The sequence below is a fragment of the Gymnoscopelus braueri genome, assembly GCF_963280865.1.
Source record: "Gymnoscopelus braueri genome assembly, chromosome: 21".
Lineage (NCBI taxonomy): Eukaryota > Metazoa > Chordata > Actinopteri > Myctophiformes > Myctophidae > Gymnoscopelus > Gymnoscopelus braueri.
Genome location: NC_137623.1, coordinates 6,189,820 through 6,209,090, shown reverse-complemented (window position 1 = coordinate 6,209,090; position 19,271 = coordinate 6,189,820). Strand labels below are relative to the sequence as shown.

The 19,271-nt window shown below is 39.4% G+C and overlaps 1 protein-coding gene across 2 annotated transcripts; it reads left to right on the top strand.

Annotated features, from left to right (window-relative positions):
* On the top strand, nt 1-5,988 carry rbis (ribosomal biogenesis factor). 2 transcript variants are annotated; one of them, XM_080418128.1, is made up of 4 exons: nt 1-64; nt 1,503-1,627; nt 2,918-3,040; nt 4,686-5,988. In XM_080418128.1, the coding sequence occupies exons 2-4, from the start codon at nt 1,514-1,516 to the stop codon at nt 4,752-4,754; spliced, it is 306 nt and encodes a 101-aa protein (XP_080274254.1). In that variant the 5' UTR covers nt 1-64; nt 1,503-1,513; the 3' UTR covers nt 4,755-5,988. The 2 variants fall into 2 exon arrangements, with proteins under 2 accessions (XP_080274254.1, XP_080274255.1); XM_080418129.1 differs by having other exon boundaries at nt 1-68; nt 1,509-1,627.
* Nucleotides 5,989-19,271: the final 13,283 nt, after the last annotated feature.

The window sequence follows — 19,271 nt, the reverse complement described above, 5'->3', positions numbered from 1 at the left end:
GCGTCATCCGGAGTGGACACGCTCTCAGCACATGAGGAGGATTTATCAACAACAGCTTCTCTAGGTTTGTCTAATATTTTAATACTTAAAACACAGAACCTTTTAGGGGTTTTATTCTGCTTATTATGTGTGAGGTGTGTTAATAATGTTTAGTCAGTATACAATTACACACTCATACACATAATAACAGTACATTGATTTAGTTTGAACATAGGCCAGTGTTTCTCAAACTTTTACATTTCTATGACCACCACATATGTATACTTTTTGATGTAGTAATCCAGTGGTTTTCAACCTTTTTTCTTGTGTCAAGGACCCCCAAATTGACACATATTAGCCCAGGGACCCCCATCTGAAAAGATATGCCAGGGACTCAACCATTTTGATTTCTTGGGGCCCCAAGTTGGGGGTCCCCAATCTACACTGTATCATCATCATTAGTGTTCATTTAACTCTGAGAGTGTACCCCGTTAGGGTCCATTTGGTTCCATTTGTACACTCTCAGAGTTACAGACACATAAGGGTCAATTTGGTTCTTAACAATTAATTTTGCTGGGGACCCCCTGGAACCCCCTCAAGGACCACTGGTGGTCCCCGGACCACTGGTTGAGAACCACTGTTGTAATCTCTGTAATGTCTGAGACCTCCAATGCACACTCTAGTTCAAGGGTCTTCAACGTGTTTGAGGCCGAGGACCCCCTATAGCTGAGAGAGAGATGAAGCAGGGACCCCCACTACAATTCATGTTAATGTATTTTCAGACATTTAACCACTTGATCTAAGACCTTTCACTCTGTACTTGAGCTGCTCTTTTTTCCTATTCCCCCCCCCCCTATAGCATATCTACAGCCTTGTAACTTTGTAAGCTTGTAGATCTGCTTTTTTTGGGCTAATGTTCTCCTCAGAATAGTGATGCTTGGGTTCAAGTGGTTAATGTAAAAAAACATGATCCTATCACACAAAGATTTGATGGCCCCCCCTTCTGTAGTAACTCCGAGGACCCCCTAGGGGTCACATATACGGACCCCCTGCTGAAGACCCCTGCTCTAGCGTTAATTTAACGGGTCCATTTGGTGTCTAAACTATCAATCATTTAGCTGGTTAAGAAACAAGAATTGCATGTTAAGAAACCCAAAACTACTATTGTCATGGAGCCCTGTGTGCCTTCGGCCCCCGGGGGGCACCCTGGGGACCACAGAGTCTCAGACCCCTGGTTGAAGACCCCTGGTCTAGTGTGTTTGTAGCCATGTAACAATAACAAACAACACTTGTAGTTTGAGACAAACTAGAAGGTTTATCTTCACTTTGTCCTTGTTTGTAATTTGATCAGAAACAGACCATGCAACTTCATGTTGACACCAGGTGGCACTGTAGGGCAACCCAACCTGCAACACTGTCAAGATCTGCTGTAAGGATGTGAATCCAACAACAAGGCATTAGGTCTTAGCTCATGATGAGTGCAGAAATATTTGTAAGTGACAGGTTTTTTTTTCTCTCCATAGATTAAGCAGTCATGGGGAAAAACAAGCAAAAAGCCAAGAAACAGAAGGTGAACGTGTTTCAAATCGCAAACAAGCATTCCAAACACAAGAACAAAACCAAGCCTGTCACCTCATCTCTGAAACACGTAAGTGACTGAATCTCCACAATTCACGGTATGACATTTGTCAGTCCAGTGACACGGTGTCCGGTTTCTGCAATTAGTTTCGATTGCGGAATTATAGATTTCTTTGTTGTTGGATTGTTTCGCATTACACATGGATTAAAGTTATCAGTCACCACGATTGATTTCAGTCATTTGGGATTCCATAGCAGCCAGCAGCATGTCTTGGAATGGAGAGCATGTTGCACAGCGAAAATAGCCAATCTACAAGCTCTCAATGCGTCGCATTGAGAGCTTGTAGATCGGCTATTTTCGGTTATTATTTTAAGATTATAGCATTTTAAAGTGGTCAAACTAGCAACATGTTCAGAGGCATCTTCCATACAATCTTATAATAGTCTTGGATATTTCATATAAAAGCAAAGGTTATAGGGGTAGTTCACCCCCAAAATGACTTTTGCTATCGATTAGTCACTCCATGGAGACTTGAATTCATGGATATGTTTTAGTTTTCTCCTTTGTGTCTCCTACCGGAACCGCTGCCTACCGGTCCGCTGGTCATCAAATTATTGGCTTAGGAATACGACAAAAAAAAATTCAACATGAATTCAAGTCTCCATGGAGTTTTTTTTTTTTGAGTGAACTATCCCTTTTAAAGCCTCGATATGTGACTTGTGGTTGGCACTATGTAGAACAGCAGGAACGATATTAGGAAAACATAATCATTTTACATATTGTGTTAATTAATTGTTTAGGAAACAGCACTAGTGTGAGGGGGGGGGGCTCCTTTCATAATGGCCCCCACCTTCACTTAATGCGGCCCGCAGGTTAATATCAGAATACTGATATATTATTGATTTCAGCTGTTACAATTCCAAACATGCAAACATGACCCGCTTTAATTACTTCTATATAGTCTACAGTATATTAGTAGCTTATTGACCAGTATTACAATTCTAGTCTTTTTTATGTCCAATGTATTTGTATTTAAGTTCATAAAGACAAGTTAACATACGTATAAATAAATGCATTTGAAATTAAATAAAAAAAATACTTTTCAGGATTCCAAAACAAAAATTGCCAAAATAAATATGGATTCCAAATCCAGAATAGCAAAAATAGCCGATCTACAAGCTCAAAACACGACGCGTTTTGAGCTTGTAGATCGGCTATTTTTGCTACTTTTATGTGACATAGAATGGCCCGACAGTATCTGCAACGTGGCCCTCTGGAGTGAGTGTGGAAATATAGTTGCCCTCTCCATCATACAAACGTTTTCAGTCATGAGATTACATTTTTGCTTTAATCCCACAGATCAATGCAGTGAAGAATCTGAATGAGAAGGTAGAGAACCTCAACCAGATCTTCACAGAAATCCAGAGGGACGTGACGAGCGTTTCCAAGTCTGTCGCTCCGGAACCCAAGAAACAGATGCAGGTAACGGTGGTGATGGGCTGTATCAGTCTGCTAAGATTTCATTTTCACAGAGCTTTAAAGCTGCACTATGTAACTTTCCTGTTTCAACCCGGTTTCCTGTGCAAGTGCTGACATTTTTACCATTGAGCTAATAGAGCCTGCCTTGCTTGCTCAGGGGATAAATTGAATCTTGACCTTCAGATTAAAATTCGGGTCAGATCCTGTGTTTAGGTGAGAAATGACCTTTGACACGATCTAAATGTCTCAATAGAAGAGCAGGGAGACCAAATACAACCACCCCAATTGTATAAGTCAGCGCTACTCAACCCGCGGGCCGCATGCGGCCCCAACGCAGCGTCTCTGTGGCCCCTCGAGGTCAAACCTCATGGTTTTAAGCACAGGATAAAAATATAAATTTCCGTTCAAATATATGGGTTGCTTAATTTTTTTTCAAAGACAAACAGTCAGACATATACAGGTGCGTCAATTGTTACAGGTATAATGCATAGTTTTCTATGCATTTCAGGGTTTTTTGGGGGTTTGACATAAAAAATTCGGGCGCCCTTATTTCATATGGTGAAATTTCATTATTTCACATTTCAAAATATACATTCTCTTATAACGATAACAATGTGTAGTGTGTTACAAAATCGAAAAATCCAAAATAGGACAGACATTTTTAGCTTGCGGCCTTTTGGTATTTTTCTGAGTGGCCCCTGAGCCATCTTAAGTTGAGTAGCCCTGGTATAAGTTATGCAAGGGATAATGCATGGGTAGGTGGTCTTTATTGAAAATTAATTCCCGACAGGGTGATTATCCACCGACGCTGATTTGCCCCGGGGCGATAGTGTTTTGGGGCGAGTGTTTTGGTATTCTGCCATTGTTGCGTCACGATAAACAAGGAAGTGCAGTGGATCAAACAGAATCACTTCTCGGTTATTGCATCGTCTATTTCTCACTTCAAATGTTTTCAAAAACATTCTTGAGAGCAACGTTTAGTTGTAAATGACATTGTGTGTTTGTTTACATGGCTGTCATGTTGGATACAGCATAAAACCAAGTTGATATGAGCAGGTGCTCTGTGCCTTTGATTAGATGTTTCTATTGTGTAAGTTATATTGTATTACTCTACCATACATATTGGACAAAATTATACATTTTATACATGAAAGAAAAGTTACATAGTGCCACTTTAACTTGTTAAAAGTTAAAGCACTATAGACTGATGGTAATCAGTAATCTCCAGGTCGGTTGCCAATTTTCAGGCAATCAGGAGAAAGTACCCATTTATCAGCTTCAATTTGCACAGTGTTTCAGTTCACATTTTGTCTGCTAATGTTTTGTTTCATAACTTCCAATTGCACTTATTTATCCTGTACGAGTTCTCTCTCATATAAAAGTGGTATCCAGAGTGACCTGACAATGTATTTTCTGTTTAGTAAATAGCTGGAGACACTGTTACAGAACCAACACTCTATAGCAGTGATTACCATTAGAACATAGAGCTCTTCAACACCGTGCATGTGTGCGTGCCGAGCGGGTGGGAGGGAATAATTATAGTATGTCCTCCGAAAAAACCTAGAACACACCACTGCACTTACTCCACCTTTAATAAAGTTTAAAATTCTCCTGTCTTGACTGGTTCTCATCTTTGGTCTTATGTCAGGTTGTCAGAGAAGCACCGAAGGAATCGGTGAACGTGGACAATGCTGCCCAGCTCTTCTCTCAGCTTTAGCGCCCTCTAAAGCGATGACATCACTCTACAGTGATGACATCACACTCCAGTGATGTCATCACTCTACAGTGATGACCTCACTCTCCAGTGATGACAGAAAAACCTCCCCAGACATAACCTGAGGACACCAGAGTGACCAGCGTTCTCTCCTCATTAGAGATGTAACCCATACCAGTTTTTTCTTACCGATATACCCATAACTTTCGTATCGGTCGATACTAAGTACCGATCCGATACCAGTGTGTAATTTAAAAATAATCTAGGACGGTGGCTCTCAAAGTGTTGTCCAGGGACCCTCAGGGTTCCTTGAGTGGGTTCCAAATGGCCCCTTACAGGTCTGTAAGTACAGTAAGAGTATAAAACAGTCTTGCAACATCAACTGAAGCATTCAAAATACAAAATAATTGATGACAGTAAATTAAATCATCATTATTATTCCTCTTTGACCTTGTGAGGGAGACGGGACAAAATACAAACACTACACCTGCTCTGAAGGGCATAGGACAGCGCACGTTGTCGCCGTGCAGTGGTACCGCTACAGACAGAGGCATTGACACACACAGAGACAGCCACAGAAAACAAATATGACTGCTGACAATGATGATCTTACAGACTGATTCTGAAACAAATTCACCTCAGTTATTGATTTGTAAACACATTTCTATTGTACTTTGTAACAAACAAAATTCACCTGTATTCTGCGAATGTGAAGACGTGCACTCAGGCTCTTATCAAAAATTAGCACCGCGTTTCTCAACATATTTAAGGCAAATTGAACAGAATTGACTGAAAATTTGATACATGATACATTACATGGTATGACATAGACTGACATACTCACCGATACTCCTTGTGATGTGCATCTTTGTATTTAAGGCCCAGGTGTTTTGTTGTTTGATGGTAATACAAATAACTGTATTTAACCACATGAACCCTGATGTCCAATTCTGGGCATCATGTCATAATTGGCAAACGTGAAGCGAAAATAGGCAAACGTTGCGAGGCGCTGTGATTTTGTAGATAGAAACTTTGATTCTGCTTTGCGGTGGATTCTGTCAATGCTTTTCAATGGGAACGGAGTGGTTTGTTGCCATTCAAGGATTTCTTTTAAAAAAATGCTCCGTTCCCATTGAAAAGCATTGACAGAATTCGCCTTCATAGGCATAATTAAAGATATACTTCACCCAAAAACGTACTTTTTTTTCTATGGATTTAGTCACCCTATGGAGACGTGATTCATGGATATTCTTTAGTTTTTGTCTCATTCCTAAGACAATAATTTGATGACCAGCGGGTCCGGTAGGCAGCGGTTCCGGTAGGAGATACAAAGGAGACTCTTTGTGTCTCCTACCGGAACCGCTGCCGGTCATCAAATGATTGGCTTAGGAATGAGACAAAAAACTAAACTAAACTATAAACTACTATAAAACTATTCATGAATTCACGTCTCCATGGGGTGACTAATCCATAGGAGAAAAAAAAAGTCATTTTGGGGTTGAACTATCTTGTTTGGTCATTTGATATAACTTCACTGTAACTACAGCTGAAAATAATGTATTTATCATTGACAGTGAATAATACAAATGTGATGTTTGTCAGGATGATGACTTATATTTACTTTTCTCTGTTTTCCCTCTGTTAAGTATTTTAGTTTATAAGCTGTGGGTATGCAAGATGATTTAGCCTTCTTTATTAAATAATGAATGAGTGAGTTTATTTTCAACATTAATTAAAAACAAATAAAATACAAAACGGAGAAAAAAACATGGGTTTGCATATTTATTTAAATAATCCCTTTCCATCCAAAGATACTTCTGTTTGTTTGTTTCCCATCTGATTATGTTGTCATCATAATACTTAATGATAATAATTATGATGTAATGTGTGATAAACATTGGAGCTAGATTACAGCTAATTACCCTGAACTACTTTCTGACGGCATATCTTGTCCCCATTTATGCTACTTTGATCTCTGGTGGTGGGGGGGGACTTTTGCATGTTTCACACCAGATTTATAGCACTATGTATAACTTTCCTCTTCTACCCCGGATTTGAACCTGGTGTCCTGCTCAAGTGCTGACATTTTTACCATTGAGCTAATTGACAGCTGGGAGGAAATTAATGAAAAATCATGAAGATTGTGCACTTGGTGAGATGATGTCAGCATGTGGTAGGAATGACCTTGTTTACACTGGGGTTGAATGTGTCTATCGCTAAAGGTGGTCTTTAGCTTGGCTGACATGCTGTATACAGGGTAGGGGTGGAGGGAGGTGTTATCCAGCATTCTGTCCTCTGGCTCTGCCACCTGTCCCTGTGTGACAGACCCAGCCTTCTTTATGAGTTAACTCAGTCTGTTGATGTCCTTTGCTTTCATGTCTTTGTCCCAATAAAGCATAAAGCAACAACAGACTGATAGAGCATGTGTAGCATCTAGAAACAGATATCGTAAGACATGAGCGGTGGTGGAAAGTAACTAGTACATTTACTTAAGTACTGTACAATTTTGAGGTATTTGTACTTTACTTGAGTATTTCCAATTTCCAATACTTTTACTTCTACTCCACTACATCTCAGAGGCAAATATTGTACTTTTACTCCACTACATTTACCTGAAAACTTTAGTTACTAGTTACTTTTCAGATATAAATTATGATATAATGAAACATACATTAACCACTTTAAACCTATTTTAAACCTAGGCTATTTGAAAATAGCAGATCTACAAGCTCACAACGCGTCGCATCGCGACGCGTTGTGAGCTTGTAGATCGGCTATTTTCAAATATTTAGTACTTTTACTTTTGGTACTTTAAGTACATTTTGATGCCAATACTTTTGTACTTTGACTGAAGTAAATTTTTAATTCTGGACTTTTACTTGTAACAGAGTATTTTTTATATTGCAGTATTGGTACTTTTATTTAAGTAAAGAATTTAAGTACTTTTTTCACCACTGGACATGAGCCTTTTTTGCCCGCCCCCCCCCCGGGTACTTTTGACTATCTCTGTGTCACTCCCACTGAAGTTTGGTTTGCCTTCCTCCTGAAGTCTCACCACAATCACCTTTTTGTCTTGACCTCTTCAGCTACAGCAGCTTTTCCTCTCACCGTTTTTTGCAAAGTGGTCCACCAGGCCCCTGTGCTCTAGCCTGGCATTGCCAGACCCATGATGTCGACTCACTCACACGTTACTCCCATAGGCAGAGAGTATGAGAAATCAGAAAATGACCGGGCCAATGAGTGGCTGCTTTTCAATGTTGTACGGACAGCAGTTGAAACGCTGTCACTGATAGGTGGGGGGGGGGGGGGTCTCACCAGCAGTGTTGCCTTGTAACAAGTGTACACTTCAAATATGTCCCATATTTCTAATAGACTAAGACAAAAGGCAACTTGGATGTGTGCATGTAGTGTGGAGCTTAAGCGCCCTCTGGTGGACCAATGTGGCATATATATTATTGGCCAGGTATTCACCTGTTTCCTAGGCTGTGTGTTTTCCATTTCCTGTCAATTTCATTGGATATCATTGGTCATCTGACCAGTTTCATTGGATTTCATTGGATCAAATCGACAGGAAGTGGAAAACACACAGCCTAGGAAACAGGTGAATACAGTATATGGGTACCAGTGGTTTGAGTGTCCACCTTGGGATTGGGAGGTCAAGGTTCAATCCCCGAGTAAGTCATACCAAAGACTATAAAAGAATGGGACTCAATGTCTCCCTAATTGGCACTCAGCGGGTTGGATTGGGGGGGTAAGTCCCTACATGTGACATACTAGTGTCATGTCCAGGGTTTTACACCAGGTGTAACATAAGGTAATACGGTGATTTATTACCAAATTGACACAAAACATGGGCCCCTGAACATAAAATCCTAATCAAACAAGATCCTATGCTTACTGTTAACCAAAAATATAAAGTACATAGATCTTACCTAACTCCTAACTAAAAATAAACACATGGTCAAACGAAAACCAAGTGAAAGAAAGGCCACCCAACCGTACTGTACCAAGGCTCCACACTAACTACACCATGTTAAAAATGGCAACTCTATAAACACTAACAAATCTAAAACACAGAAGCCAGAGGTTGGACTCTGCTTGAACTGAGACGTAAAGATTGTGGTGAGAGACATTATACATTACACTATACAAAATTTTTGTATAGTCCACAGCCTGGTCACAGGAGCCAATCACCAGCAGGGTCCGCCTAGTAGCCAACCAATCACATTCATACACCACTCAGTCACCAGCTGTTACTCAATCACTCAATCAGCACCACTCAATCACACTGACCAATGAGGGAAGTAGACATACAGAGGGCAACATCACACAGGAAAATACACACATATGACCCCATGGTCATAACAAGGGGGTGTACTTGTACAAATGACCAGTGGTGGAAAAAGTACTCACATTTCTTACTTAAGTAAAAGTATCAATACTGCAATACTCTGTTACAAGTAAAAGTCCACAATACTAAATTTACTTGAGTAAAGCACAAAAGTATTGGCATCAAAATATACTTAAAAGTACCAAAAGTTACAGTACTCATTGTGCAGAATGTCCCATTTCCCAAATTCAAAATGTATAAAAAGTCTTTTGAAAATGGCCGAAATATATATAGGGCTGAAGTGGTTCCTGTGTTTTGCGATAATAATCAAAGTCTAAAAAGTAACTAGTAACTAAAGTTTTCAAATAATTGTAGTGGAGTAAAAGTGCAATATTTGCCTCTGAGATGTAGTGGAGTAGAAGAAAAAGAAAACGGGATGTACTCCAGTAAAGTAAAATACCTCAAATTTATAATTAAGTACAGTACTTGAGTAAATGTACTTCGTTAATTTTAACCACTGCAAATTCTTACAATGGACTAGTTATGCACTCACTCAGCTGAAGATGGTGAATAGATGCTGCATTGACTATTACCTTGTTTTACCAGCAGATGGCAGTCAAAGACAATGAATGGGAGTCTATGGGCCTGTGTCCACTAGGTACTTGCTGGCAGTGCCAGTGCTTTTGAAAATAGTGTTGAATGGTAACAGAGAGCTGCATAGTGACTGAAAGTCACTATGAAACAAATTTGGAAACGAAAAAAGGGGACATTTACTCGCAACCCATAAAAATAGGTCCGCGAGCCAAACATGGGTCCCGACCCATTGTTTGGGAAACAGAGGTTTACATGAAATTTCAGTAAGTTGGTTGTTTTGGTGTGTGTGTGTCACAGTTTGAATAGAAGAACGCTTGGCACTCGCCCCGGGTCAAATCCGGCAACCTCGGAACGGTCGCATGCCTAACCCTAACCATATGCCTAAACCACGAAAAACTAATATGGGCGAGTGTGTTTTGGGGCGAGCGTTCCAGTTACCTTTGAATTGTGACCCATGGTCACTCTGTTAGAACACAGTACTGAAGCATGTTTGTTATAAACAACCCTCAAAGTTATGATCTTTTTCACAGCACACTTGGCAACATAGAAGTCCCACGGTTCAACTCCAGCAAGATCACCAGGCTCAGTATCATTCTGGTCACCCAGGAGAATCCTATGTAAGATAATTATTGATGATTATTTTTATAGAACGATGTTGCTTCTGAAATGTAATGTCTTCATGTGTGGTGTTATGTTATTGTTACATCATTGCTGTCAGGAAGAAACCTCTTATCTCCATATTATAACTTTTTGTGTTTTTTGTACATTAACGCCTTACTTCTTGATCATACTACAGCGCCACACGAAAGTATCAAAAGTAGCAGATCTACAAGCTTGAAACGTGGTGCGAAGCGCTACGATTTGAGCTTGTCGATCTGCTATTTTTTACAAACACTTTAAATAGTTCATCTTTCACTCAATAGGGACAACTACCGTCGCAGGTTGATGATGTCATTTGTCCATGTGTGGTCTAGCCCTATGGAACGTAGGGAGTGCATGGGCTAATGATAACCAACACAATACTTCCTAAGGTTAATGTGAGCATCAAAGCAACATTTGAAATACTTTTTATTTTCACATGCATGCCATACATGTCATAGGGCTAGACCACACATGGACAAATGACATCATCAACCTGCGACGGGAGTTGTCCCTATAGAGACACACGGGGACTACAAATTTCACGCCCACTTTTGAGACAGCGCCGCTACTCGAGGTCCGTTAGAACGATGAACTGCAGCTGCCAATGCATTCCCTATGAGAGGATATGAGAATTAGCCTACTTTTAAAATTATCCTGCATTAACTGAAGACGATATTGATTTAAATAAAAATATGTTTCCAAATGTATGGAGTGTCTTTGTCAACATATCTTCTTGTTTTCTTAATAGTTGATGTGTTTCACATTTAATTTGCCACTTTAACGAGTTACCCATAATGCTAACACAGCAGAGGGTAGACAGCAGACGGGCATTTTAGTGACATCACTGTCTTTACGAGTGCCGAGCGCCGACCAGTGGCGTTCCCACTGTAGAGGCAGGAGAGGCGGTCGCCTGCCCAACTAAGATATCGCCTCCCCTAAAAAAAAACGAAAAAAAAAACGAAAATGTGTCATTGCGTGCTTAATGTCCTCAAAGTCACGCATCCAACAGGCTTTGAACTGAGCAGATTGGACCTTCTGTTCCAGAGATAATGATGAAAACGGCCACTTTCGCCAGTTTTCTGGGTATTGAAAACCTCAAGGGATGCGTCCGTGACGTATATACCATGCGATCACTTAAACTCTAGATCTCCGATGCGATTTTGACATACTGATGGAGTATATTATAGTATATTGTGGGTAGTATATCGAGATGAAAGATATGGGACATTAAAAAGGACAAATTAAACAAATGGGACAGATTATTAGAACACCAAAAAAATCGCTACAGCCTCAGTAGTTAACCAGTGAAATGACGGTATTTTACAATGCCTCTCATAGAGATTGCATTGAGAGCTGCAGTTCATCGTTCTAACGGACCCCGAGTGTCAAAAGTGGGCGTGGATTTGTAGGCCTTCCGCTTCCGGCCGTGTGTCTCTATGGAGTGAAAGATGAACTATTTATAGAATAAATGAAATATTTAGGGTGTTTTAATTTTTTTATTTTAGTTATAGAGGACAATTATAATGTAATTAAGGCATATTTGGCTTATTAACCAGGGATCCTTTTAAATTTGTATCCTGAATAGTAACAGTTTAGGACATAATGAGGTTTCCACCCGACAGAGACAATATGTTCTTAAAAAAGAAAATACAAACTGTGTAAAATAACAATAAACATGTTTATGAACATTTTTATTTAGGAAGAATTGTGCCGATCCATCTTTACAAGACTTGCAGAACAGGCTGGCTCCAGGACTTAAATACAATTGCACGGTGATGACTGAGTGAGTAACAGTGTTGTGTGAGCAGTGGTGGAAGAGGTACTCAGATATTTTACTTAAGTAAAAGTAGCAATACCACAATATAAAAAATACTCCGTTACAAGTAAAAGGCCGTGTTCAAAATGTTACTCGAGTAAAAGTACAAAAGTATTGGCATCAAAATATACTTAAAGTACCAAAAGTAAAAGTAATAAAATGTTTAAAAATAGCAGATCTACAAGCTCACAACGCGCCGCGATGCGACGCGTTGTGAGCTTGTAGATTGGCTATTTTCAAATAGCTTATGTATAAAATAGGGCTAAAGGGGTTAATGTATGTTTTATAATATAGCCTACTACTTTATATCTACAAAGTAACTAGTAACTAAAGTTTTCAAATAATTGTAGTGGAGTAAAAGTACAATATTTGCCTCTGAGATGAAGTGGAGTAGAAGTAAATCTATTGAACATGGTAATTTTTCATTCTGTCATTTTGTCTCTCTCTTTAGGGCCGAAATCAAAGCCTGCATCATGACCAATTCACCCTGTGGGGCCTGTTGGTAAACTACTGTTAGTGGTTGTGGTGTAAAGGTAAAGTGGTGTAAAGGTAACAGGAAGAGTGGGCACTAAGGAAGACTGGGCACCTCAACGTAAAATTGGCCATTTGGTCCTAAATGTTAAAACATTAAATATTTGGAAAACGGTCTGAAGTAATGTAAAGTATACATGATTAGAACATGATTTAAAGGGCAAGACCACGTTGGTAGAGGTTCGGGTTGTGTAGTTACCTTGCCATGATGTAACTCCAAAGGTGGACAAGAAATACAAAAATAATTGCTCCATTGATTAGAAATTGAGAATTCAAAATATTCTCCTCATTGACTTACATTGTACGGTAAAACAGCTCTCAAAGTCTCTTTTAGCATGTAAACGAACGCAAACAAAGTTGATTCAGACAATATAGAACATCACCAAACTCAGTACTGCTTGTTTTTTTTAATAAAAATGTTAACTCCCTGTTGATTTTACTATTTGAATATCCGGATCCGGATCCACAGATCCAGTCCGGGTTTTCTGCCTAATAAAAATTGCAAAATCAACAGTACTGGGTTTGGTGATGTTCTATATTGTCTGAATCAACTTTGTTTGCGTTCTTTTACGTGCTGAAAGAGACTTTGAGAGTTGTTTTACCGTACAATGTAAGTCAATATGGAGCATATTTTGAATTCTCAATTTCTAATCAATGGAGCAATTATTTATGGTTTCCTGTCCACCTTTGGAGTTACATCATGGCAAGGTAACTACACAACCCAAACCTCTACCAAAGTGGTCTTGCCCTTTAAACATTTGACAATTGAGGTCTAATATTTTTTACACAAACGAGGTACAAGGAGGTGCAGATAGACATTCTGGACACAGCTGGACAAGATATACTTTTCCCAAGCCAAGCCAAAGTTTTTTTTTTTTTTTTACATAAATGGAAGAAACATGTGAAGCTGTCACTGGTTCAACAAATGTCCAAGCATCATACAGATGTATTTTCTGGGATTTATTTCCATAACTCTCCAAACTCCTCCAACAGTAAACACCATACATAAGACACCATGAAAAAATATAAAAAGAAATAAAACATACATTTGTTCAGTTGAGACCATAATCATTATGAAACAGAGTCCTCTGACTACTGAGTCCACACAGGTGCATCCAATTATTGACATGCAGTTACACTGAAGTCTCTCAAACAAATGATACATTGGCACATTTGATAATAACAAATGCACACATAAATCAATTAAAGGCACATAATACAATAAGCATTTACCATGTGCGCCTCTTGAGCCATGTGCAGAACTTTGGCAATATTATGATCTCTCTCTCTGGAGTTTCTCAATCATAGACATGACCTCATTGACACTCTGACCATGTGACACTCTGCCCAATTTACCGTAAACCCTCTAAGCAATGGGCACAGCATTTTTACCTTAAGTCTTGTACTATATGAACCTTTTAATATATTTATTGTAACTTTTAGTACTATTTATTCATAATTAAATGATTCTTTTTAACCCAGTGTGTACATGAATTTTATATAAACAGAATATATTTTTATATTTTTATAACTGAAAACCACTGTCTCTCCTTCTGGGGCAGTTACAGTTCTCATTCTAATACTCTGCCACCCATGACCTCCTTCTGAAGAGAAGGGAGAATTTTTTAACCAAAGGTTTAAATGATGAACTATTATTGAATGTGATGCTGTGATTTGTAGGCTGCATGCCTCTGGGTATTTATCATATATTTGTCTAATTCTAAATGTTTCCTTAATTTTGTCCTGATCAACAGTATTGTAAGCTTGCTGTTTTGTGTGTGATGTCCTACTGGTGTATTTGGAGTAATTATATCCATGTTTATATATTCTGCCTCATTCAGTAGACTCTATAGGTATTTTATTATATTTTTTTGTGATTGTAATACCTTTCTTTTTTTCTGCCTTATTTAATTGTATTTTTGTAGCAATTTGTTTTGTCTGTCCTTTATGTCTGACTTTACCTCATTCTGTTTACATTTCTGACTAATAAAGTATTCAATCAATCAATCAAACTAACTTTTTATATATGAACTGTAATCATGCATACGATCAATTTTAACATCAATAACATTAATATAAGGCGCTCGGGTGGCGCAGTGGTGAAGTCCCTGCCCATCCGGCTTTGTTTGATCTACAAGCTCACACGCAACACGTGGGCTTGTAGACTGACAGTTCTTGCCACGCGACAGCATAGTATGACAGAGTATAAAATTGGGCTGAAACGAAGCTCAGCTGATGCTCATTGATTACAAAGATGGCTGCCAAAAGCGTACTAACCAGATGGCACTGTTCGCTATCCTATGAACGATGCTTTCACTGCCAGATGACGACAGACCCGGAATTGACGTCATTTCTTTGGCTTGTTTACTTCCTGTGGGAAAATGGCTATATCTCCGTTCCTCTTGCTTTACGGCAAAATCAAGGCACAATCAACTGGCCACAGATATGCAACTGATTACCGCGAGCGGACAATTTTTTCTACCCTATTCTACGAGACCCCCGTGCGTGTAATGAGCCGGTCTCCGTGAGGACGGTGATCGCGGAAAATATTCCATGATTTTTCGAAGGTTCAGTAAAATCGCTAGTTTTCGCTGGCAGTAGCGTCACACTATTACACTATTACTCTGGCAGTTAAAGAGTTCAGTTTCAGTTCATTTTTATTTATAGTGCAACATCACCCCACGGGGTCACTTCACAACAGGTCATAATAAAAACATCATGCAAAAAAAACACAGTAGCAAAGAAACATAGTAAAATGAGCCCGCACGCATGGTCAAACAATTTCCATGCGGCAGTGCACGGCTCAAAGCAGTGCACGGCCGCGCAGCTGAAAGCTGAGTTAACAGGGGCAGAGCTGAAATCACGGTTCACTGACAGCACTGTAGTTATGATTGGAGTACGTTACAGTATCACCCCAGTGTGTGATCAAGTGATGATTTCAACCTCGCCCCAAAAAACGTTCTCCATGTTTATAGCACCTGACGAAGCCAACAGGGCCAAACGTGTCGTACAAAATAAAAAAAAAATTAAGCCATTTAGACCTGAGGCCGATTCTAAAAACGCCAACTAAATCCTGACCTAAGTTTTCTGAACAAATGTATGTTGCTATATACTGTACATAACAACAAGAACCCCAAAAGGAGTTCCTGTCCTGAAAGGTATAGTTACAGATAGGGGTTCCCGCCCAAAGTGGGTTAAGTGAGTCCTGTCTAGCTCTGGTCCCATTAGAAGGAATTCTCCTTAACGCTATGGGACTTTCAATCCTTTCCCCTCACACCCGCGGTAGGTCAGGCTGCACAGCCTCTCGTCTGTTAAAATAAAATAAAAACTTTTGTTACTCACCAAAACAAAGAGGGTTTCATGGAGTTGAAAGCCTACTCTGCTTAGTGGGAACACTCTGAGCCCCCCACCTCGTGTATGTTAGACGTGAGGTAGGGGGGCTCAGAGTGTTCCCACTAAGTAGATAGTTAGGGAATTTTAGCAAGATGTTTGGACCATCTGTGAAAAAATGTTCTACCAATAACTTTCTTCACCAATGTGTTCTTATAGGTGTCTAGAATCACCTCTCAATTAATGCAAACCCAAATCCTCGTGGGAAATCCTGGAGAGCCAATCAAAGTTAAGGAGCCCAGAGGGCTTGGGTTTAAAAATATGAAAAAGGAAAAAAAAAGAAGGTCTAAATTAACTTGTGAGGTGTCTAACTAGGGCAGGGGCTTTCAACTGATTGTGAATCAGGGACCACCCTGACTAAGACTCAACCTGGGGACCACTGTTGTGTTGGGAGGGGATATGGGCTAAGATTTGTTTTTTTTTGTAACACTAAAGGTCCTTACACACCGGCGAATATGCGAATATACGCAAAATTTGGACTCGTTCCGAATAATTAAAAGACGCTTTTTCGCTTCGCGAAACTGATGTGGACGCTTGCATTGACTTTATAAGGTTTTTAAAAAAAACGTATTTACTCGCATGAAGAATTCGCCCCGGTGTGTAATAATAATAATGATAATAATAAACTTTATTTGTATAGCACCTTTCATGACATGAAATGCAGCTCAAAGTGCTTTACAGAGCAAGAATACAATTACAGTTAGAACCAATTTAACAATAAAGCAAACAAAGATAAAATAAAATAAAATAAAAGCAAAGGCAAAAGCAAAGGCATAAAACAACATTAAAATAGGGAATACAGTGAGGAATTAAAAATCAACCAAAGAATCAGCTAAAAGCAAGAGTGAAGTAATAGGTCTTGAGCTGTGCTTTAAAGCTATCGACAGAGGCTGCCTGTCTTAGGTGTAATGGGAGTTTATTCCACACTGTCGGTCCGTAAAAGCAGAATGCTGCTTCACTGTATTTTTTATATGTCATTGTAGGCACCACGAGCAGGTCAGCACTTGAAGACCTGAGGGCCCGGTTTGGAACATATCTCTCTAGGCAGTCAGAGAGGTAGGTAGGTGCCAGACCATTTAGAGCTTTATAAACTATTAAAAGAATTTTAAAATCAATCCTAAAAACAACCGGGAGCCAGTGTAGTGAAGCAAGAACTGGAGTGATATGTTCTCTCATCCTGGTTTTAGTTAAAATTCTGGGACCTTAACACTATGCACCTTAACACTATGCATCCCAGGTCTATTATGATCAGCTTATAACTCTGTAACTCAGAAAAGGAGTGAGGAAGATGAGGAGTTGGCTGAGTAAGACTGACACCAGGTTTCATCAATACTACACATTTCTTACTTTAAAATTTTCCTGCAATATGTAATAAAATATGTTCTTATGGAAAATGAGTTGTTTTTTTACTTAAAACTAATGGTTGGAATAGATTCAGCACCCCTGAAAAACCCTAGTTAGACACCTCACAAGTTAATTTTAGACTTTTGTTTTCACCCAAGCCCTCGGGGCTCCTTATTAAGTCCCCACATGCAGACAGTATATCCCCCTGAGCATGTGCACAGGTGTACACTCTTATCAAGTGTTTAGCAATATATTCTTATTTTATTTTTCAGAATAGAATCAATTCAACAACACCCCAATCCCCTACCATTGATTATACACTGTGCTGTACATTACAGCATAAGAATAACCAATATACCAATATTATATGGCCAGGGAGACATTTTTACTCAAACATAATGGTTGGAATAGATTCAGCACCCCTGAAAACCCCTAGTTAGACACCTCACAAGTTAATGTTAGACTTTTATTTATTTTTTCATATTGTTCACCAAAGCCCTCTGGGCTCCTTAAAGGAGAAATCCGGACATGTTAAGTGTTATCTTTGATGTGTAGCTAATTACTCACCAACGTAGAAAGGGCCGTTGCGTTATTCCAGATAATCCCCATTTGTCCAGTCTGGAGACCCCCTCCTTTGGCATAATGGAGGCGCGTGGAAGGCTGAAATTCGCCTAATATAACCGATGCAAACTTATTTTTTTCTCTACTCCTGCTCATTGTAGTCTCTCATGATACTCAAACATGTGCTGAATGTCGCGAACGAGCCACCGTTGGTTCAGAACAACATGACGCTTTTTGCTCGTTTCTTATAGACGCCAGGTTCTATGGAAGAAACAAGCAACCAGCGTCATGTTGTTCTGAACCAACGGTGGCTCGTTCGCGACATTCAGCGCATGTTTGAGTATCATGAGAGACTACTATGAGCAGGAGTAGAGAAAAAAATAAGTTTGCATCGGTTAGAGTAATTAGCGACACATCAAAGATAACACTTAACATGTCCGGATTTCTCCTTTAACTTTGTCTCTCCAGGATTTTCCACGAGGATTTGGGTTTGCATTAATTGAGAGGTGATTCTAGACACCTATAAGAACACATTGGTGAAGAAAGCTATTGGTAGTAATTTTTTTCACAGATTGTCCAAACATCTTGCTAAAATTCCCTAACTAGTACTATACTGTACTATACTGCACTATACTGTACTGTACTATGCTATGCTATATTATACTATACTATACTATACTATACTATACTATACTATACTATACTATACTATACTATACTATACTATACTATACTGGACTGTATTGGACTGTATTGCATGCCTTAATTAACACAGACTTCATTTGTTGCTTGGCTGCATGGAGAGCATGTGTGAAGATTCTGGAGTCAGCTTCTTCGTGGTTGCAAGGACTTAAGCCTTCAAGGCTGATGAGTTTGTTTGAAAGAGGCCATTTAAGTCCTGTGTGATCTGTACACCATCCAGGTAACTGAAGCCCCTTTACCCTTGGCTCGGCTCTCCCACGCTGGCGCATCCTGTCAATTCAGGTGCGGCTATCTAACTACAATACTACAACTAACTAAACTTGTAGTTGAGATATATACAAGGGCTTTATTAGATAGCATTTGGGACACTAGAGTATACTACAAACTACAGTGAGTACACCACTACAACAGTTAGTAAACTACAACTACAGCTACAAGCCGACACTGAACCCCATGCTGAGTCTCACAGCAGTGATGTCACCAGTGTGCCCTGGTTGTGCTTTGACATCACTCTTGTAAAAAATGACAAACCAATAGAGCTTGACCACAGCATTTCAATGAATGATCATGGATGTTTCCCTTCAACTTAATGCAATATCTGTGATCAGAC

Excerpts from the sequence above, each read along its gene's own strand:
- rbis (XM_080418128.1), top strand. The coding sequence starts at position 1,514 with ATGGGGAAAAACAAGCAAAAAGCCAAGAAACAGAAGGTGAACGTGTTT. Across the intron at positions 1,628-2,917 it reads TCACCTCATCTCTGAAACAC|ATCAATGCAGTGAAGAATCT; the intron begins GTAAGTGACTGA and ends TTAATCCCACAG. Across the intron at positions 3,041-4,685 it reads AACCCAAGAAACAGATGCAG|GTTGTCAGAGAAGCACCGAA; the intron begins GTAACGGTGGTG and ends GTCTTATGTCAG.